Below are 23287 nucleotides of genomic sequence, written 5' to 3'. Positions count from 1 at the left end.
AGGCTGAGGATCCCCAGTACGGTAAAGACAACAACAGTCTACAAAACTGAAAACCAAATCTTCTGACTCCAAATGTGATATCCATTTATCAAACCATTTTTGCTTCTTTGCCCCCTCATCAAAAACAAAAGCAATTAATTTGTAGTGAAGTCCTATATAAACCCTACTGATCTTAAAAGCAGTCATTTTGTTGTTGTTGTTGTTTCGTTTTTGTTTTTGAGACGGAGTCTCTCTCTGTCACCCAGGCTAGAGTGCAATGGCGCGATCTAGGCTCACTGCAAGCTCCGCCTCCTGGGTTCCCACCATTCTCCTGCCTCAGCCTCCCAAGGAGCTGGGACTACAGGAGCCCGCCACCACGCCCAGCTAATTTTTTGTAGTTTTTGGTAGAGACGGGATTTCACCGTGTTAGCCAGGATGGTCTTGATTTCGTGACCTCGTGATCCCATCGTCCTCCTGAAGCACTGGGATTACAGGCATGAGCCACCGCGCCCGGCCTCATTTTGTTTTTATTATGACCTTTTTTCTCACAAAGATTCCAGTTGTTATTTATAAGTTTTTTTAAGTAAATATTCAGTTGTCTACTCTGAGCAAAAGTGTTAACTTCCTAAACCAAACTATTAAATACAGTAATTAAAAAGAGAATCAGTTTAAAAATAAATTATTAAAAGACCATTTGCTTATATACTTGAGATATTGAGAATCTAATATCTTAAAAATTTAAAGAATAATGCAACTTATATTCTTCAAATGTTTCTAATATGTATCTGACATTATTGTCTGCAAATGGTTTTGGTCAATAGAAAAGATTAGTGAAGATTTTTGCATGCATGCCACCCAAATGTTTAATACATTTGTTTTATAATCATTTATTAAGCAGTGACTATATACAAAGCATTATAACTTTCATGAGAAAAATAGAGCTGAAAGATCACTCATCTTTGCCCAAGGAATTGAGAATGGTTTTGTGGGTATAAGGCATGAAACTGAGTATCAGTATAGAATGATTTGTTTAATTTATACATCACATAAGTACCATCAACCAAACTTTCCTGGGATTCCTCAGTATAGCATTAAAGCCCTCTGATTTGTTTAGGAAAGAGAGCTCTTTATTGTGTTGGATTTGCTGCAAGGATAGATATGTAGATATTAAACTTATGAATAGACATTTCAAATGCCAATGTATATTGCCAGCATTTATTGAAAAGCTCCAATGAGGACTACATCAGCAGTAAAATAACACAATGTTATTCCATTTCCTAAGTGTGTTTTCTTTCTAAGCCGCCCTTCGAAACTGACTTTTTTTGGTCCTGTGATTTGGTAAATAGAAAGCTGAGCAGTTAGTTTACCATTGTCACTTCTAATTATCCCTGCCAGTACCTGTCCAGTCTTACGGAGCTCTATATACATCCTCTGAGATGGCTTCCCAATTCACGTTTAGATTTTGTTCTGTGATATGAATTAGAGTATTAGAATGTAAGCACTCTTTAATCTAAAGCTGCCTCCTTGTAAATTTGGCCTAAAGGCCTCTCTGTACACAGTGGACTATAACCTAACTGGGTATGTGAACAGACCACAGACCATAACTTACTTTTTTACCAGTCACTGAGTTTCTGCCAATCACAGGTGACCAATTGTTCAAACAATGTTCAAATAAGGCAAATACTGAGCTATAACCAATCCAGCTGCTTCTATACCTCACTTCTGTTTTCTGTATATCACCTTCTTTCCACTCCCACCTCCAGAAATTCTCTATCACACAGCAGCACCAGAGTCTCTCTGAACCTATTCTCGTTAGGGGGCTGCCTGATTCATGAATTATTCTTTGCTCAATTAAACTGTTAAATTTATCTAACATTTTCATCTTAACAGTACTGACATTAGGTCTGTGACCTAGAACTGTCACTCCAAAAACAAAAAGCTATTCATTCAATAAATACAGTATGTTTAACACAGTTAAACCTGTGACCACTGCATCTTAAAAGGCTATATGCAAGATTCAAAATGGTAGATCATTCTGTTCTTATTCATACCCTCTTCCCTTGGCCTCTGTGATATCACAATCCTGGTTGGACTCCAACTATGCCGTTCAGTCTTTCCTATCATCTTTTGCTGGCTGCTTCCCCTTCCCCACTTATACTTATTGGGTTTTCACATGGCCCAATCCTGTGTCGTCTTCTCTTTTCACTCTACCTTCTCCTGCTATGTGATCTTATCTAACAATCCCCAAATTTGCATATCTAGTTCAGGCCCTCCTTCTTAGTGTTGGTATATACCTATTGGTCTATTTGACCTCTCTTCCCAGACGTCTTACACATATCTCACATTTTATATCCAAAACTGAAATCTTAATGGTCCTCCTGAAATCTACTACTCCTGTGTATGTTGAGTCAATAAATGGCAACTTCCTTCATCCTGATGCAAATCCCAGATACCTGAGAGGTATCACTATACCTTCTTTCTTCATCACCCCCTTCTACTCCTTCACCATGTCCTGTTGATTCTACTACCTAATACACAGAAAATGTATCCTCTTCCTCTCCACTGCCACCAACCTTATTTAAGCCACCATCATCTCTTGCTTGAACTATAATAATTTTATATCTTAACTCCAATTGAGTATTTCCAGTTAATCTCCTCTAATTCAGTATCTTCACAGCAGCCAGAATGATTTTTCTTGAATAAAATCCAAATATCTTAATATCCAGGCCCATAAGTTCAGCTGGTTCCTGCCCACCTCTGGGTTCTCATCATGATACACTCCTGCACACCTGTGTTCTTTGGTTTTTTGAACAGTCCAAGATCTTTCTCATCTCAGGGTATTCACATGCTTTTGCCTCTGCCTAGAAATCTATTTCTCGCCCTCTCTCTGCCTAGTTAACTCTACTGATTATTTTTTCAGCCTAATTATGACCTACACAGAGACACATACCCTTCAGGCCACTCCTGCATTTAAGTTAGATCCCCATTTGAATCTATCCTTGAATGCTTTTTGGTTTAGAACTTACTAAAACTTATTACGACAATGCAGATATTTGATAATAAGAAGTCTCCATAAGGCAGAATGCTTTGTGTGCCATTCACCTACACCAAGCTGTGAGGAAATCAAACTAAAACAAACAAAAAAGTGAAACAATGTATTCTGAACATGCATTTTAACAATAATGAATTAGAAGAGTAGGCTAATGAAAAATCTAATTGACAGAATGTTTAGTATATGTGTGTACACACACATATGCACACATATATGTTTAGCCAACCTTAATTGAGCATTTGCCATATCCCAAGCACTACACTAATTGCTCAACACATATGTACTCATTTAATCCTCACAACAATTCTCTAAAGTAGTTACTATAATTTTACAGCCAAAACAACAGATTCAATAACTACATCTTTATATTTAAAATGCATTTCATGTAAACATCACAGAATTGGATCTTGCTTTTATATGCAGCCAAAAATCTCAGCCTTTTAATTGGAGTGTTTAATCCATGACATTTATTGTAATTATTGATATGGTTGGATTTCAGTCTACCATTTTCCTATTTGCTTTGTCTTCTCTGTTCTTTCTTCCTTTATTTCTCCTTTGTCTTCTTTTGAATTAATCTAGTTGTTTTTGGTTTTATTTATTAATATTGTGTTCCATTGGCTTTTTAGTCCTTTGCAACATTTTTTTGATTACTCCAGAAATTACGATATGCATCCTTAACTTATCACAGTTTACCTAGAAATATTATATTACTCTGTAATCATGTAAGAACCTTTAGAAATTCAAATTCCATTTACCTTCTTCCATCTTTCATGCTATTGTTGTCATATATTTTATTCCTATATATGTTATAAACCTCATAACACATTATTATGTTAACTTTGAGTAAAGAAAAAAATAGTCATTTATGTACACTCAACATATTTAATATTTCCAGTGTCCCTGCCCTTCTGTAGGTCCAATTATTTCCCTTTAGCCCAAAAAACTTTTAGTATTTCAGTGTGGTTCTACTGGCAGCAAATTTTCTGAGGTTTCATTTACTGAAAATATATTTTATCTTAATATTTGAAAAACACTTTTGCTGAGTATAGAATTCTAGCAAAGCCATTTTTGTTTCAGCCCTTTGAAAATATCTTTCAGTGTCTTTTGGCCTTCTTTTTTTCTGATGAGTAGTCATATCCGTGTTATTATTCTCCTGTAGGTAAAGTGTTTTTTCCCCTCTGGTTACTTATAAAACTTTTTCTATATCTTTACTTTTCAACTGTTTAATCATAATATGCCTAGGTGAGTTTTTTTTATATTTAACCTGCTTAAGGTTTGCTGAACTTCATGGATTTATGGGTTGCTGGTTTGTTTAAATTTGAACATTTTTTCTAATATTTCAATAGAGTATGTTAGAAGTCATACAATGCCAGTTCTAGTCCCAGTCTTTAAGAGAACTGTCAGTGTTCACTTTATATCCTTGGAACCCTGAACAACCATGTAAGATGTCCAACTGCACTGACGGAGAGACCATGTAGGAAGATCCTGAGATCCTGGGATGAAGAAAAGCCTAGCTGAGCCTAAACTTCTAGCAATTCCCATCAAAAAGCCAGGCATAGAAGCACACCCTTTTGGACCCTCCAAATTGTTCCAGACACCAGCTGAATAACACCCAGTGATCCTGGTGGAGGCTACATAGAGCAGAAGAATCACCCAGCTTAGCACTGCCTGGCATCCTGATCCACAAAATTGTGAGCTATAATAAAATGTTATTTTAACCACTTAATCTGGGGTAATTTGTTATGCAACAATAGGTAGCCAGAGGAAGTAGCAATTATATATCAGTTAACAATGGGTAAAGGCATTGAGGATTTGTAAGAAAAAAATACAAGCATGGTAGGCTCTCTATGAGTTATTCAGGATCCTAAGTGAATATAAATCATTTCCCCTGGGTTGTAACTTCAGCGAGGATACTGTTTGGACTGAAAAGCATGCATGTAATAAAGATTTATATCTGCAAAATGATGAAACACTAGACACTTCCATTTTCTATTGTACTTTCTCTTTAAGAAAGTCAATAACATACAGACTGCTGCTGTTGTTACTCCTAGTAATAATAGTTACCAAGTTCTGAATGCCTTTTGTGGGCCCGCACTTCACTAAAAGTACTTCACATACACTGTCTCACTAGTTTTTACCAAGCCTTAGTTTCTGCTATGTGAAATGAATATGGTAATACATACCTTGCAGAGCTCTTGCCAAAGTTTTCTTAGCTAAGACATTTCAAACTGAGAATTTGAACGCAAAAATGTCTGCCTCCAAAACCACTACAATGCCATAAATCTCCTTAATTAAAATACCTGCAATAATTACAGAAAATGCTGGCCAGGCATGGTGGCCCACACCTATAATCTCAGCATTTTGGGAGACTGAGGCAGAAGGATGACTTGAGCCCAGGAGTTTGAGACCAGCCTGGGCAACACAGTGAGACATCATCTCTATGAAAAATATTTTTAAAAATTAGCTGGGCACAGTGGCACTTGCTGATAGTCCCAGCTGCTCAGGAAGTTGAGGCAGGAGGATCACTTGAGCCTACGAAGTCGAGGCTGTAGTGAGCCATGATCATGCCACTACACTCCAGTCTGGGCAACAAAATGAGGTCCCTATCTCAAAAGAGAGAAAAAAAAAAAAAAAAAAAAAAAGGCAAAGAAAAAGAAATGCTGCCCTCAGAAGAATGTTTTTACTTTTATGTGAGTGTTTTTGGGGTTTTTTGGTTTTTGGTTTTTGGGTTTTTTTGAGACGGAGTCTTGCTCTGTCACCTAGGCTGGAGTGCAGTGGTGCAATCTAGGCTCACTGCAACCTCCACCTCCTGGGTTCAAGGGATTCTCCTGTCTCAGCCTCCCAAGTAGCTAGGACTACAAGTGTGTGCCATCATGCCTGGCTAATTTTTTGTATTTTTAGTAGAGATGGGTTTTCACCATGTTAACCAGAATGGTCTCGATCTCCTGACCTCGTGATCCTCCTGCCTCAGCCTCCCAAAGTCCTGGGATTACAGGCATGAGCCACTGCGCCCGGCCTATGTGAGCTTTTTAAATCAAAAATAAGTTAAAAATTTTACAACTGGGATAGGTAAAATGTATGACTTCTGCCTATAGTATAATAAGACTTTATTTTGCTGATCCACTAAGTTGAATCAAATGGATTCATCAGAGGTTTCAAAATCACCAGCTTTAGCACCAATCCTTAAATAATCATGAAAGTAGCTGTATGCACCTGCCAGGCAATTTAGAGAATCACTTCTATAATGTTCTACTTTTAGTGGAAAATCTGCTGATAATTTAAATTTTCTTCAATGTGCTTCAAAAATCTGAATACTTACAAACTCTCCTCAATATCTCTTATTTTTAATTTCTCAATAAATTAAAAGATACATCAAATCATGAATATTGCCTTTCAGTTATAGATTATTTCTTTCCTCCAGTTACATTTGAAATGTTAATAATAATTCATTAATAATTATCAAAGAATTAAGACTTCTCTCATTGAAAATCCTTGATAATATAGGAAATAATTTATTCTGTGAACTTTCATATCATAGATTAATATGAAAAGTAAGTGCCAGTCTAACAATCAGGGGAAGCTAAGGATCTAATGTATACCAAGAGCTTTGACAGACTTTTAACTTTTGACCCAGTAATTCCACTTCTGTACATTTTCCCTAAGAAAATAGAGTAGTGAGAAAAAGTTAATGTAAAAAAGCCATTTGTTTCAGAGTTAATTATTTATAATAGACAGAATTTGGAAAGGACTTAAATGCTTAGCTAAGAGAATGGTCAAATATGAAATACTAGCCAGGTGTGGTGGCATGAGCCTTTAGTCCCAGCTACTTGGGAGACTGAGGTGGGAAGGTTGGCTGAGGTCAGGGATTTGAGGCTGTAGTGCACTATGATCCTGCCTGTGAATAGTGATTGCACTCCAGCCTGGGCAGCATAGCATGACCCTGACTTGTAAAGAAAAAAATCTGTTGCTATAGACAATTTAATCACATAAGAAAAGCTTTTGTCATTATGTTATTTATATATATGTGTGTGTGTGTGTGTGTATATATATAAACACACTTAACAGACAGAAAAAAATAGTTTTTCTCTGTATTATCAAATGATGGGAATTTTTTTTACATTTAACAGCTTATTATAGAGGATATTACAAAAGATAGAGACGAAGATTTGCATAGGGTGAAGTATGGAGGAGGGGCGCAGAGCTTCCACACCCTCCCTTGGCACACCACCCTCCAGGAGGATGGTCAGCTGTCTGAAAATTCATTTCCTTTTTGTATGAATGTGTTTCAAAGTTTTTACAATAAATATATATTACCTCTATAGTCAGATGAAATAAACTTTTTAAAGATCAATATGCATTACACTTGAAATTAATACTTAATGTTAAGATACATCAGTAATGTATTATGTGATAGAACCCTGTCCTAAAATGTTACCTTAAAATTAATTTACTTATTTATTAGTCTCTGTTTTCACCTGGGGATTGTATAGCACTTAAAGAATTTATAGTAACAAAATGATGGCTTGGGCAATGTATACATATCTTGTTTTTAAAATAAATAGCAACTATTTCCTTCTACCACCCAGAGTATGCAGTATAGTGCACCTAATAGATGGCCAGTAATTATTCACTTATATTCTACTTAATCTCTTCCCACTCTACCCACTTGAGTGAGCAAACCTAGGCAAAATCAAGGGGACTGCCTTACATTTTTTTGAACTATAGCTGAGGCAGGACATTAAAGAAAAATAAAATTTAAAATAAAGAGACATGAGCTTTCCTATATTAGGCTGACTTGTCCCAGAGGCAGCAACAGGCACAGCCCAGACCCAGGAAGAGTCTTGATAATACTGTCTAATGTGCTCTAGAGACTCTCCCAGCACTCCCTCAATATAGGGAGAAGAAAACAAACTTTCCTTTGTTTCATGGAATAAGTTTATGGATCCCTGTTCTCTGTAACTATTGACTTCAAGTATTCTGTTTTATCTGAGAAATACAACGAAAGTCATAAGAAGCCTGAGTAGGCCTGAACTACAGCTGCCTGGGCACCATAGTGAAGGTTATGAGAGAAACCAGTGCAAGGCTCTTTAGAGCAAAACCTAGATAATGAACATCCAGGTTACTTGGCAATGGTCATGTGCAATCCTGAGTTTGTCCTGCCTCTGTATCCCTACTTTCATGCCACTGTAAGCTTGCTTCAAGCTAGCCCACCCCGTTTTGTGAAATGTGTATAAAAGCCAAGTGCTGTCTTTGTTCTAGGCCCAGTCTTTGGACATTGAGTCTGCTAAGTCTGAGTGCACTCAATAATAAAGATACCCTCCTGTATATACCCCGAGATCTCTCTCTGGTCCTCCTGATCCCACAACATAGACACTTAAAAGTAAACAGGAAAAAAATTGAAAATCAAATTGAAACAAGAGTTAAAAAGAAGCTGGGGACTGGTGAAGAGCTAGGCTTTTGGCTAATATTCTTGTTCAATTTATTGTTTTAGCTAACAATAAATTGGCTGTGGCAGCTTCTCTTCTGACATCTGAGTCAACTGAGTCTCCTTGGTTTATGCTGGTCTGAAGTGTTCTCATCTCCTTTGGTTCCATCTAATTTTGCAGATGAAATGTAAAGTTGGCTTTTTGATTGCCCTCAAATTGTTTCCTGGCTTGGCATGCTTCTCACTCATGAACTGGGGCAGTTCAGGGTGTGGGGAAATATCTGCAGGGTGAGGAGCACAGTCAAATGCCACAATCCAATGCCTGTTGAATAATTGAGGTAGGAAGGGGGACACTAGGAAAATGGAAGGAAATTAGTGGTTGGAAAAAAAATCTTCCTTAACAGAAGACTTAAGTCTTCTTTTCCCCTTATTCTGTTCCTCATTCCCTCACCTGAGAACTCCCTTCTCTCACCCTGCCGATTTCCCATATACTGTATGAGGGGTGGACTCAGGAACTGAGTGCCTGCCGCAATGCTAGTTGTAACAGGAAAGCCAATTGTCCTGTGCTAGGCTTTTATTGAGAATTAATAAATGTTTCTTAGAGGAAGAAAAAAAAAACCCAGAATGTAGACAAGTGATTAAGTGAACCTAATTGCATGCTGAATTATTGATCTGTTGATTTGTGAAAACTGCACATTGGACAGCAATGTTACATTTTTCATTTAAATGTTTATTTTATTTGAAATCTAATGAAGGAGAATTAGACAATGAATATTTACATTTATTTTTAGTTCTGCGAGATGATATCCTTGAAACATCATTTAAAAAAAAAAAAAAAGGCTGTATTTGAAGTCGTAAGTCCTAGATAAAGGCCCAGTGTTGCCTCTAAGTGTATAACAGGAGATTATTCACTTGCCCTTTCAAAACATGTCTCCATAGTTTTGTCCGCAAAATCAGGATGATCCTTACCTGCATCACATGAGTCAGTTATGTTGTTCCCTCACTAGGAGGAAATTCACACCTTCCCCCAGGTGAAAAAAAGTACACTGTTTCTTTTTACCCTTTAATCTTCTGTATTAGTTTGTATTCATGCTGCTATGAAGAAATACCTGAGACCGGGGAATTTATAAAAGAAAGAGGTTTAATTGACTCACAGTTCTGCATGGCTGTGGAGGTGTCAGGAAACTTACAATAATGGTGGAAGGGGAAGCAAACAGGTTCTTTCTCACATGGCAGCAGGAAAGAGACGTGCAAAGCAAAGTGGGGTAGAGCCCCTTATGAAACCATCAGATATCATGAAAACTCACTCACTATCATGTAAACAGCATGGGAGAACCACCCTATGATCTGGTCACCTCCCACGAGGCCCGTGCCCCAACACGTGGGGATTACAATTTGGATTACAATTCAAGATGAGATTTAGGTCCTTCCCACAACACCTGGGGATTACAGTTTGGATTACAATTCAAGATGAGATTTAGGTTCCTTCCCACAAAACCTGGAGATTACAATTTGGATTACAATTCAAGATGAGATTTGGGTGGGGACACAGAGCCAGACCATATCATCTTCCAAAGCTGAATTTTTCTAATAAATATGCTTTAAGAGCCTTTCATATTTCCCCCAACAAAGAAAAAAGAGCCTTGCTCCATAAAACAGCATATTTAAGCAGCCTATCTGGGCACATATTTTAATGTTATTTTTTATATAGAATATATAAAGCTTTACTTTTTTGTTTTTAAAGTTTGAGATTTTTTGCATCCTCTTTTTTTTTTTTTGATTAAGACAAAATAAAAAGTGAAAATTACACATTCCATCTTTTTAAACCTATCTACTAGATGTGACCACTGTGAACTGATACTATATTTTTGGAATTTTATTTATGCTTATTAGTTTGGGCAGGTGAATTACTATAAGAAATAGACAAAAATACAGACATGTAATAGCCCTAAGTGAGTGAGGTTTACTTCTTGCTCATGGGACAGTACTGGATGGATGAGTGGGCATGCAGAGCAGCCACCTTCAGGCAATCATCACTCAGGGCCTCAGGTTGCTCGAGGCACAGCCATCTTCAGCTCTGGAGGGCATCTCCATTCCTAGTGTGCTGAATTACAAACCGCTTTTCTTTCTTCCAATGTCTCCAGTTTTCTGGCAGCATAGCTAGCCTCCTGCACACTCAGGCCATAATTGCTTAACTCAGAATGGTGTGATTTAAATTCACCCTCACAGGCATGCTTGAAGACATTCAAATTTGAATGCTTCTTTCACCCTTCTCTGATTAGATGTTCTTTTGTACTCTCTTCTGCCCTTCCTTTCCTCCTGTCTTTGAAAAGATTTTACTAGCTGCGTTTGCTTCTTATGTTACCTCTCTCTGTTGATTGATTGATTGATTGAGATAGAGTCTTGCTCTGTAGCCCAGGATGGAGTGCGATGGCACAATCTCGGCTCACTGCAACCTCTGCCTTCCGCGTTCCAGTGATTCTCGTGTCTCAGCCTCCCGAATAGCTGGAATTACAGACATAGCCACCATGCCTGGCTAATTTTTGCATTTTTAGTAGAAACGGGTTTTCACCATGTTGCCCAGGCTGGTCTTGAACTCCTGACCTCAAGTGATCCACCTGCCTCGACCTCCCAAAGTGCTTACAGGCATGCGCCACCATGCCCAGCTGTTATCTCTCTCCATTTAGCTAAACTACTGGCAGTCTACGACCACTCCACCCCTTCTCTGCTTCAGGAGATACTTTTCAAAAGTCACTTGTGAGCAAGTGATGAGCTGTTGCCTTACCTCAGAAAGCAGCTTCTTTTCCCTGTGTTTTCTTGTGGGGTCTCTGATTCATCTTTCTTCTTTGTAGCTCTTACATTTCCTTCCAGAAATCCTTTCCTCTTTCATGTTTCCTTCTCTCTCCTTGCTGCCTCTCCCACATTTCTCCTCTTCCAGCCTCCAGGTAAGTTGCCAGCCTCATTGAATCAACTGTTTCTAGCAGCTGCATTTCCTTTCCCTTTTATTCGCTACCTTTTCAGCTGACCCAGGTGGGCTGCATTTTCTTTAACTGTGATGTTCTCTCGGACCACTCACTCAAGAGTACTTGTTCAACCGTAGTCTCTTGTGGAGCAATTTTCCAGACTGCAAACCCCGCTCAATTTCCAAACTCCTGCACCTGGTTTACATTTGTTTGTCTCTGACAGAAGTTCAAACCCTCCTCCCCCAGTGGAAAGCTCTGGCAAGGAGTTTATTGCTCACCCTGGAAAGCGTGAATTACCTCAGCAGAGATTGATAGTCTCTAGAGGGGCAAGGTGGGAAAATTATGAGATTTTGGAGTAGGGTGGCCAACTGTCACATTTTGCTCAGGACAGAGGGAATTCCAAGGATACGGGCTTGCATTTTAAAGCCAGGACAAAAAATGAAAGATTGTCTAAAGAGGGTCTTTCCATGCAGGGTCTTGTTTGGGTAAAAATCATGACATGTTAGTTTAGGATTTGGAAGTGAGGAGTTTTAAGATCTTGGGGTATAAACTCTTGCTGCTTTCTGTTGAAGTGTTGATGGTTCTTTGTTTCAAAAACTCTCTGTAATGAACAATAAAGCAATTTGCCTGGGCAAGAGTCTACTGGAATAGTAGTTATGTTAATGAGGACAATGGACCAGTAAGGGTATATTATTATAGACAGTAAGCTGTGTGTGTAGGGAGGACAGGGGTAGGTGATTTCTGTTCTCAGAGTTAACTCCATCCTGTCTTTTCCAAAGTCTATTTCATATTCAGTGTCCTTAGTTGAAATATCTAGTTGAAAAAACTAGAGGGCTTTTTCTAATTTTGCAAGAATGTCACAACATCTCCAATCCCAAGTCCCTGATGTCTGTTCTAGCTTTCATTGCACTTATGAAAATAGCAGTAATAAAAACATTATTTATAGAGCCCTAACTATGTGAAGGCCAAACATAAAATCCCTCATGAATATTGTTTAATCCTCACAAGAGCCCCACAAAAGAGGTGTTATTAATTGTTCCTATCTTACAGACAGGGAAACTATGGCTCAAAGAGGCCAAGAAACTTGTCCAAGGTCATATAATCAGAAGTGGCAGAGCCAAGATTCTATCTCAAGTCCATCTGGCTATTCAGAAAGAAAAGGGAATGAACTACTAATTCATGTTACAACATGGATGAACCTCACAGACATTATGCTAAATGAAAGAAGGCAGACACAAAAGACTGCCTGTTATATGATTCCATTTATATGAAATGTCCAGATAAGGCAAATTTATAAAGATAGAACACTGATCAGTGGTTTCTAAGCATAAAGGAGCAAGTAGAGACTAACTGCATATGGGCCTATGGTTACTTTTATCACTGATAGAAATGTTCTAACCTGTGATGATGGTTTCACAGTTATGTAATGTTACTAAAAATCATTGAATTGTATGCCTACATACAATGTTTGAAGTTTATGGAATGTAAATTCTTTTTCAATAAAACTTAAAAAATTACAGAGGTCACATTCTAAACTTTCTGATTGGCACCGCCAATGACTGGATGCTGGTTCCTTTAGGTGCCATTCCTAAGGAGAAAAGCTAAAGGTTTACTGGGTTCTTATATACTTTTCAGGTAAGCATAGGGAATGCCTTAAACTCTTTTAGCCAATCAACCTATGTTGAATATGTTTAATTTAATCATTGAGAGTTCATTTCTAGCAGTCACTTATTTCTCTAATACTAACTGTGCATTCTTGATCAGCATTTATGTAAACCTAAGTATGTAAGTTACTGACACACGATAGCACACTATACATGCAGAAGAGTCTTAAATTGCTGACATGACAAAATAAACACAAGCAAACTGTGAAGACATACCACTTCTGTACATCTGGTATGGCAATGACAGAGCCTCACTGCCCATCTTGCTATGCTGTGATTCAGCATAAAATTCCCTCAACCTCCCACTCCAACACTAATTGTCTTGGCCAGAATACTTATAAATAATAAAGATATTTGTCTTCAACTCCTCACCAAATCACTGGAGTGTTTTTTCCTTTTTTCTCTAAATCTAAAAGAAAAAAAAAAAAACTGATACTACAATTAAGAAAAATGCAGCCCATAAATTAAAATGGATGGAAACCAAGCCAATGATTCAAAGAGCTGACCAGCCATTGGGTCCCCATGAGGAGACAGGAGTAGTTTGTTGTTGATGGGACCCCTGGCAGCTACAGTCCCTGTGGTACCACATAAATGTAAATTTTTCTCATGAACATTTGTTAAAACTGATTTATGTTGTTTTGTCTTTGATAAGAACAGATACGGATGTAATATAGTGACTGTGTTCCTTGTAACTTATATAGAGAAATTCGGAATACCAGGAGCTTAACTTACATAGACCCTGATGCCCTCAAAGAGCTCCCCCTCCTAAAGTTCCTGTAAGTATTAAATCCTCTCCCATCCTACTTTTTTTGGGGAGAGGGCGTAAGATTTATTGCTGTTGTCTCCCAGGAATCTCCCGAGGATGACGTGGATTCAGGTTCATTTTAATGGTGTATAGCCTGGGTCAGGGCAAGGTATCGGGTGAAATGGTCCACATTTTTAAAACCTATTCAAAAGTCAGCACATAGTGCTGGGACCAGAGACCCGCTCCAAGAAACAGGAAAGAGAAAATGCTATTGTGTATGTGTGGTCCTTAAATGTAGTATTTCAGAACAAAACACAACAAAACTCTGAGAGCCAGTTGGTCAATTTTGTTTGAAAAGGGGTATCACAACAGTATTAGAGGGGCTGTTACATGGGAAAGAAAACCACAAAGGGCAAAATGCACTTTTGTGGGGAGCGGAGGGAAAACAGAAGCGACAACAGTTTCAACCTCCCACTTCAACTGCTGGAGTGGGAGTGATAATCACTCTTCTTATCATTGCTTTGCTTTGATAACACTTATGAGCTGACCATAAGCTCCATGAATACAGGGACCACAACATTTTTTTCTCTGTTGAGTCTTTACTGCCTAGTACAGAGTAAAATGTGTTCAGTGGATGTGTCTGTATGACCTCAGGTCCTCTGGATACCAGGTGGAAGAGTCCTTTTTCGTGCTTGCATGCATTATAAAAATTAGAAAACAAAAACAGTATGAAGAAGAAAAATTTTAAAAAACTTAATCCCGATACCCCAAAATAAGCACTACTAACATTTCAGTTCATCTTCATCCAGACCTTTAAAACAAACTTACGTAATCATAGATATTTTATGAGATACGCCTTTAAGGATGAATAGAGGATGTCCTGAACAAGAATGGGGAGAGACAGAAAAGAAATTTAGCTGGATGGAATAGCATGATAAAGACACAAAGATAGGGATCCACAAAGCTTCTTTGGTGAACTAAAAACAGTTGCTTTTTTTTTTTCTGAGATGGAGTCTTGCTCTGTTGCCCAGGCTGGAGTACAGAGGTGCGATCTTGGTTCACTGCAACCTCCGTCTCCCAGGCTCAAGCAATTCTCCTGCCTCAGCCTCCTGAGTAGCTGGGATTACAGGCATGCACCACCATGCCCAACTAATTTTTGTATTTTTAGTAGAGATGGAGTTTCACCATGTTGGCCGGGCTGGTCTCAACCTCCTGACCTCAGGGGATCCACCCACCTCAGCCTCCCAAAGGGACTACAGGCATGAGCCATGGCACCCAGCCAATAGTTGCATATTAAAGAGGTGAGTGTGAGAGATGCTAGGGGAATAGAAGACACTGATGGGATATGAAGATGAAAGAATGTCTGGAAAGCCATGAAAACATATGGGACAAGACAATCACTCTTCTTATGGACTCTGAGTTTCAAATAATATAATAACCCTTTGATGTGATGATCCCCCACTCTATGCTCTGTGGGGAACATACAGGTTTCTAAGACATTGTCCTTGCCTGCAATCTCACTGGGGAGATGTGTATGAAATTGAAAAGTGCCTCTCCTACAGAAGAATAATAGAAAGTGACAAAGGAGAGACATATACAGTGTTTAGGGGTTGAGGTAGTTAGAGAAGACATCAGAAAGAAGACCCACAGGATGGTTTTAAGGGATTTGTTTGAGGTTTTTGAAGCCTAGAAAGGTCTTGGTCTAAGTATATGGACCCACTTGACTCTTAGACCTTTTTTCCTCCTACTATTCTTCGTGAGCAGTGATTACAATTGAACTAGTTTTGTTTACTGTATTTCAAATATACCTTATGGAATCTCACCTCTCTCCTTAGTTATCTGGAATGTCCCTCCCATTTGCTTGTTTTGAGACCTCTGGCTCCTGCTGCCTCTTCAAATCCTATGCCTTCTTCTCTAGGAGTCAAGTCTGAATTTGCCTCAGAAGGTGTATCAATGGATATGGTTTTTCTACCAGAAGACTTTCCCTGAGCCTTACTGGGTAGTGTCTAGGTCTCGCTCTATGCCATGCCAAATTCTCAAAAAAAAAAAAAATTTCTAAATAATTCAAGTAGCTGCAACAAATGTTAAACCAACTAAATCTGGGAGGCATCAGGAGCCTGAGAATTTTTGTGTGCATGGTGTTTTATGCATGTCTTTTAATCTTAACATTTTTCTGCAGATGATATAAACTTCGGAAGGTGAAGACATTGTCTTTAATTGGTTTCCTTCCTTTTCTGGACACTTTCTTTTTTGAGATATAGTCTCCCTCTGTCACCCAGGCTGGAGTGCAGTGGCGTGATCTCAGCTCACCGCAACCTCTGCCTCCCAGGTTCAAGCGATTCTCATGCCTCAGCCTCCCAAGTAGCTGGGATTACAGGCATACGTCAACACACGCAGCTAATTTTTGTATTTTTAGTAGAGACAGAGTTTCGCCATGTTGGCCAGGCTAGTCTTGAATTCCTGGACTCAAGTGATCCACCCGCCTTGGCCTCCCAAAGTGTTGGGATTACAGGCGTGAGCCACCGTGCAAGGCCCTCTGGACATTTTTTTTTTTTTAATGGTACTGCTATAATGATACTCTCAGGTCACTGCTGTAGGAAAGCTATTCTTGGCAAAATAACAGCACAATGTAATGTAGAGCTTGAAAGATGAAGCTGGCTTAAAGTCATATCTTCCTGTCCCATCCTCTTTTTAGCCCTTCACAAACACACACATAATTTTTTCCAATTAAACAAGAAAATCACACACACACACACACAAACACACACGAAAACTGAATTTATATTTCTAGTAATCACAGTTAAAACAATGTCCAGAGTATTCTAAGCCAAGCAGATGTATTGACACCGGTGGACTGGATTAATTATTGTGCATTGGGGGAATATCATCTCATCCAACCATCAGAATTTGCCCATAGTAACTCAGATATTTGGTGAAGAAGTTGGGCGTTTGACTACAGGCTGACTTCAGAACCCATGCTTTCAGCTATTACAGTATTCTCCTTCCTATGTGCTGATATTTTTACCTAAATTCTATGCTTTTTTTTCCTCTTTTTTTCATTAATTTAGTGGCATTTTCAACACTGGACTTAAAATGTTCCCTGACCTGACCAAAGTTTATTCCACTGATATATTCTTTATACTGTAAGTATGCACACATGCCATGTTTGACAATATTTTGTTTGTCACTGACAAGAACTAGAATACAGTCACGGGGGTTGGTTGAAACTAAGTAAAGCAATTGTTTCAAGGAGTAAGCAGTGATCAGCTATGACTACACTGGCATGAAGTAAGGCAAGGACTGAGAAATAACCCCTGGCTTTAGCAATGTGGGTTGTTGGTGACTCTGCCAAGAACAGTTCCAGTAGAGTGCTGGTTGGAGTGGGCTCAAGGGAGATTTGGGTAGAGAGCATTAGAAAGAGTTACCATAATTAACTCCTTTGAGAGGTTTTACTATTAAAAGGAGCAGAAAATAGCTCAGTAATTGGAGGATATTGAGTCAGGAGAAAAGATTTTTTGTGTGTGTTTTTGTTTTTAAATGGAAGAAATTATGCAATGTTTCTTTGCCAATGGGAATGGTTGAATAGAAGGAATATTTGATGATAACTATGATACCTTACTTTTCATATAGTTTCAATAGTTTTTTAAATACTTTCCCCACACATGACATTTGCTCCTCTCAGTCACCTTATAAGGTATAAAACAAAGTTATTGCTTTTCCATTTATGAATGAGGAAACTGAGGAATAGAAACCTCAAGTGAGTTTGCCTGAGCAGTGTCTCAAAGGACAGTCAGGAGTGGTTACTCAAATTACTGCCTGTGACCTTTGATTGGCAGCCATGTGCCCTTTTTCAAAGCTGGTGACATGGGTCAATTGTCTTACTAATTGTATAGGAATGAAAGCACATAGGGCAGAGAGAATTACAAGTTGTGTTTGCATTAAAAAGTCAGCAAAAGGTAGAATGATAAGCTTCAAACTCTTGGGGTTTTGCTAGAAAAGAAAATTGATCATACTTCTTTGCTGCAAACGAGCTCAGTTCAAAATGTAAGCAATATTCCAGAAACTAGGATGGTGTAGAAAGGTTCTCCAGGAGCCTGGCGAAGTTTGGCAAGTGAAGGACATTTTAGAAGTACTCATTGAATGAAATCATTTAATCCTTTTATCCTGACCTTCTTAAAGGTCCATGCATGTAGAAAACTCTAGTTGTTGTGGACAAAGTGTTGTAGATTCAGGAGAAGCCTCTGAAATCCATCTGCCTCCCTCGAGATGAGGATTAAGTCAGGGACCTCCACCCACACCTAAAGCTCTCTCGCTTACCCCACACTTGGGCTCCAGGTGCATGTTGTCTAGGACAGCTCTCACCACCTCACCAGACCTCTGAGCCACTAGTGGTTAAGAAGGGTCAGTGAAACTTAAAAAGAAATAAGATTAAGCTATATTGTGTCCTGTTATTTATTTAAGTGCATATGTGCAGCAAGACTCCTGCTCCAGGAGGAAAACATTTTTTCATTAAGTGTTTTTGTCCTTCTCTCACAGTGAAATTACAGACAACCCTTACATGACGTCAATCCCTGTGAATGCTTTTCAGGGACTATGCAATGAAACCTTGACACTGTGAGTATTACCAGTTCCACTCCCTCCATCAACTAAATTCTATTTCGAGCCATTTTCATATGTTTACAGACCATCCAAGAGCCATACTGCCTTATCATATATACTCTATAGAGTACAAAGTGTTTTACATAATTAAATAAGAGTATTGTCTTGTGGGATGGTACTCTGTAGACTACAAAAGAGTTTAGGTAACAAGATAAGACGATTCCATTAGGGCAGTGGTTGGTACCTGCAGGTTGGCCTGCAGGTCTTATGGAATGATCATCTGTATCCAAGTATTCCCATTTCTACAGAAGAAGAACTGGGGTTTAAGCAAATTGAAGTGATTTTACCAAGATCACTGAGTTAAAAAAATGTGGTGCCACTAAGGGCTTTAAAATTCTGCACTCCCACTTTTACTCAGTAATCACAAACTGTTATTAAGTTCCTGTAAGGGAACATTACATAGAAAGCACAGTGCTGCTATAGGTCAGCATGTTTCCAGAGCTTGAATGGGGGCAAAGCCCTTTAGATGGTCAAAAATAGATGCTTAATTAGGGATATTCACAAAATGTTCTAAAGGAGAAGATCTAATAGAGGTATAAAGGATAAGTTAATTCTCTAAGCTGGTAGAAAATTCCTCTCTCATTGTATAAGCCACAAAGTAGAGTTAGAGCTACCTCTGCAGGATCTCCTCTCTATTTTCAGGACCACTGCCCCAGTTCAAGCCTGGTGAAGTTTTTGCCTGGATTGTCACCCCAGTTTCATTTCTCTGCTCATACTAAAGTTGGGGTGGGGGTCTTTATCAGATAAAACCTGATGAAATTACTCCCCAGAAAAATGGATCCAAGCTTCACAGAGTTCTTCTAAGGGGCTATTTTCTGAGCCATTTCTAGTTTATCAATTTGGGCCCAGTGAAGTTGCCTCGACTTCTGGGAAAAGTCGAGACTAGCCTGGGCAACATGGTGAAACCTCATTTCTGCAACAAATACAAAAATTAGCCAGGCATGGTGGCACATGCCTGTAGTCCCAGCTATTTGAGAGGCTGAGGTGGGAGAATGGCTTAAGCCGAGGGATTCAAGGCTGCAGGGAGCCGTGATTGAGCCACTGTACTCCAGCCTGGGTGACAGAGTGAGAGACCCTGTCTCAAAAAAAAAAAAAGAAAAAAAAATCCATAAGAGGACGTGGTCCATCTACTTTCTTAAATTCATCTATGAGGTTTAATTTAATTCAGCCCATTACCCTTAAATATTTAATCTATGATAAGCTCAGAGGATAAAAAGATGGATAAAATACAAAGGTGAAATAACATTTAAATATTAATGAAAAAATAAAAACATGCACATTGAGATGAATGTCTTTCAAAATGTTTATCTTAAGAGACTGCAGTTGCTCCTCCACTATTGATATTGGGTTAACTGTAACCTCAAATCCCTTTTTCTGAATGTATATGGAATATTATTTTAAAATCTTTAATGGTAACAAGTTTGTTACTCAAAGCAAATATGATTCTGAGAAAAAGCTTAAATATACTAGGAGCTAAGTTGGGAGAATGGGCATTTACACTGAGAAATATTATCTTGTTTCCAACAACTCGTACTGGACAATTTTCTCGTGGGATACATATGTGGGACCTGAAACACCTTTATGCACATTTATGACACCAAAGAAATATAGTCCAACTCTCCAGAAACAGGCCAGCACCACTGCTCACCAGTCACTGATTTCTCTTCTCTCTGTTGGTTGTAGGAAGCTGTACAACAATGGCTTTACTTCGATCCAAGGATATGCTTTCAACGGGACAAATCTGGATGCTGTGTAAGTCAAGGGTAGCCATGAAAACTGTCACTTCTCCTTACCCTAAGAAGAACCATCCAATGGGGCAGAATTCTGTTGAGAGATAGGTTCTACCAGAGCATCTTCCATCCCAGGGTTAGTGTGACCAATACGGAAATGAGGTCAAGGAACTTGGCAGGGGCCCACTTTAGTGGACACTTACATTAGCTCCAATGGTAAGTTCCAAAGCTTTTCTCCCTGGTGTGTGTGTGTGTGTGTGTGTGTGTGTGTGTGTGTAAATGTTCATCTATTATGTACATGAAGTAAAAGGGTATCTTTAATGAAGCTCAAAGCTCTTCAGAAAATAAGGTGATTTCTCTTTTAGTCCTTTCTGACATGTTTTTGGGAAAGATGTCAGTTTATATTTGATTCACTCAGAAATAGCTAAAAAATCATATCCAACTTTTGCCTTTTCAAAAAATAAATAATTCTGGGAACAGCTGAAACAGCAAACAACAGACTTTGTGTTTGATGTGTTTTATAACACTTTTTGAGTATTTCTTTACAAATGATACATTTTTTCTATTTCACCTTTTTCTATTTGTTGTTTTTTTCAAATTTACTTGCTCATTTTTGGTAGTGTTTTGTTATGTATTCATTTTTTTAATTCTGTTTTTTTCACTGTAAACATTTCATACATAGTAATTTTATATTCCAGAAGTGATCCCTGCAAAATCTGAAGGACTTAAGACTTGAAATCTGTTGTGTACAGGGCTTCTCAAACTTTCCTGGGCATCAGACCCTCTGAGGGGGTCTTATCAAAATATGTAGTCTGATTCCATAGCTCTGGGTTTGGCCTCAGGATTCTGTATTTCTAACCAACTCCCAGGTGATGCCAACACTGCTGTTCATAGACCACACTTTAAGTAGCAAGGGTGAGGTCAGTAAGCTATCTAACCCTATGCAGTGGCTCTGGATGGAGAAGAACACGCATGTAGATTAAGTGATTTTGGTTGATGTTCTGGTTTAGGGGTTAGGTGGTAGGTTCTGGAACAGTTTCATTTTTAAATGGTAAATGGTAAAAAAATGTTTGAACTCATTACACCGAGGCAAGGCTCCCTGAGTTCTGTTGAAGTGAAGACTCACCCTTTGCCAACTTTTGTGCTTCCTACCAGTCTCTATGAAATGAAGAGTTACAGTACCATTCTCTCAATTGTGTGGTTGTGGAGTCATAATGGTTCATTTCCATTATCTTTTTTAATACATAATTATAGGTGAAGTCTAAAAAGACTCGATAGAGTACTTACCCCCTCAAATTTATTTACAGAATTGGAGAGACCCTCCTTCCATCTTAACTTTATGATACTAACTTCTTACAATCTTTCATCTACTTTTCAACATATTTATTAGACACTTGCAATGTACCAGGCCCTGTGCCATTCACTGGGAAAACAAAGATGAACAGGAGCCATGTGCTCCCTGCCCACACTGAGCGTACATTCTGGTGGGGTCAGCTCAAGGGCAGCAATATCAAAGGTCAAAGTACATTAGAGAGAAGTGTACCCAGTCCAAAATATACATCTCAGATAGAAAATAACTGAAGACTAAATATTGAATAACATTGCCTTCCTTCTTTGGACATATAAGCTAGATTTTTTCTAGATTTATCCCATTGTTTTTTAAATCATTATCAAAATTAATGTTTTAGAAATGAATTACTCTGTATTCCAGGTTTCAGTTCGTTTTCTAATCCCACATTCTGGAAAGGTGGTATTTGATTTTAATATTGTATGAATTTCACCCAATATTTTCCTCTTTGATTCAACTATTCCTAGAAAGCTATGACTCTCAGGGTGATGATCTTCAAATTCAAATTTTCTACGAATGGAGTATGGAGACTTCTTAAAATAATGAAGATAGTTTGTAGGTACTTAGGGTTTAAAGATTTCAGATGACCATCACACAGTTCTAGACAAAGAGTACATCAAAAGTTTAGTTAGCATTAAGGCAACAAAGACTCATATTAGCAAGGGCAGGGATAGGAGAGAGTAGGAAATCTTCAACCAGGGAAACCAGAGCTGTTAATATGGCTCCTGAATTCAGTGTGTTCAGCTGACTCTTGCCTGAACTAAAACTGCCTTTCCAGAATGGTGGATTAGAAAAAGAACCTGAAACCTGGGATATAGGGTAATTCAGTTCTAAAACATTCATTTTTCCACAAGCAAAAGATTTTGGCGCTCAAGATAAGAATCTATGCTTCAAATGATCTGCCTGTTTTTCCTGCCATATTTAGTCATTGGAAGATATGACCCTCAAACATTATCATTTATTAAAGATAAAGAATAAAATTCAGACCTTAAGGTCCACAGGACGTCACCCCAACATGGGACACGACCACACACACCACCATACTCACTCAGACTGTCATCATCTAGACACACCAAGGAACCTGACATGCACATCTTTGGGGTGTGGGAGGAAATTGGAATACCTGGAGAAAACCCACACAGACATGAGGAAGGTGTGCACACTTCACACAAACAGTAGCCCCAGCCTGGAAAGGATTTTTTTTTTAATTAAAAGTAAGCAGGCTGGGCGCAGTGGCTCACGCCTGTAATCCCAGCACTTTGGGAGGCCGAGGCAGGCCGATCAGGAAGTCAGGAGATCAAGACCATCCTGGCTAACATGGAGAAACCCAGTCTCTACTAAAATACAAAAAATTAGCCAGGCATGTTGGTGGGCGTCTGTAGTCCCAGCTACTCGGGAGGCTGAGGCAGGAGAATGGCATGAACCCGGTAGGCGGAGATTGCAGTGAGCGGAGATAGTGCCACTGCACTCCAGCCTGGGCAACAGAGCAAGACTCTGTCTCAAAGAAAAAAAAAAAAAAACAAACTAAACAATAGTGACTGAGACAATATTATTAGAGGATATGCTGTATATATAGAGACTCTCTGTACCTTCACACCAGCTTTCTCCTCAGACCATATCATGGATTCTGTGGGAGGCTTAGCTGACAGCAGAGATATTCTGTCAGTGACAATGGATTTTCAATTCACTGGTGCCATGACTTACTGTCTAAGTATCTCTTGA

General features: G+C 38.7%; 1 protein-coding gene across 3 annotated transcripts in view; it reads left to right on the top strand.

The window, feature by feature from the left end:
- TSHR (thyroid stimulating hormone receptor) overlaps positions 1–23287 on the top strand; it is a 183542-nt gene that overhangs the window by 122257 nt on the left and 37998 nt on the right. For all 3 annotated transcript variants that reach the window (XM_023185143.2, XM_023185162.2, XM_023185154.2), the window contains exons 4-7: positions 13785–13859; positions 16897–16971; positions 18365–18442; positions 20171–20239. In XM_023185143.2, coding sequence (XP_023040911.1) covers positions 13785–13859; positions 16897–16971; positions 18365–18442; positions 20171–20239 — 297 coding nt within the window. The remainder of the gene's footprint in view (positions 1–13784; positions 13860–16896; positions 16972–18364; positions 18443–20170; positions 20240–23287) is intronic.

The sequence above is a fragment of the Piliocolobus tephrosceles genome, chromosome 6 (genome assembly GCF_002776525.5).
Source record: "Piliocolobus tephrosceles isolate RC106 chromosome 6, ASM277652v3, whole genome shotgun sequence".
NCBI classification, from domain to species: domain Eukaryota; kingdom Metazoa; phylum Chordata; class Mammalia; order Primates; family Cercopithecidae; genus Piliocolobus; species Piliocolobus tephrosceles.
This window is presented reverse-complemented; position numbering and strand designations above follow the sequence as displayed.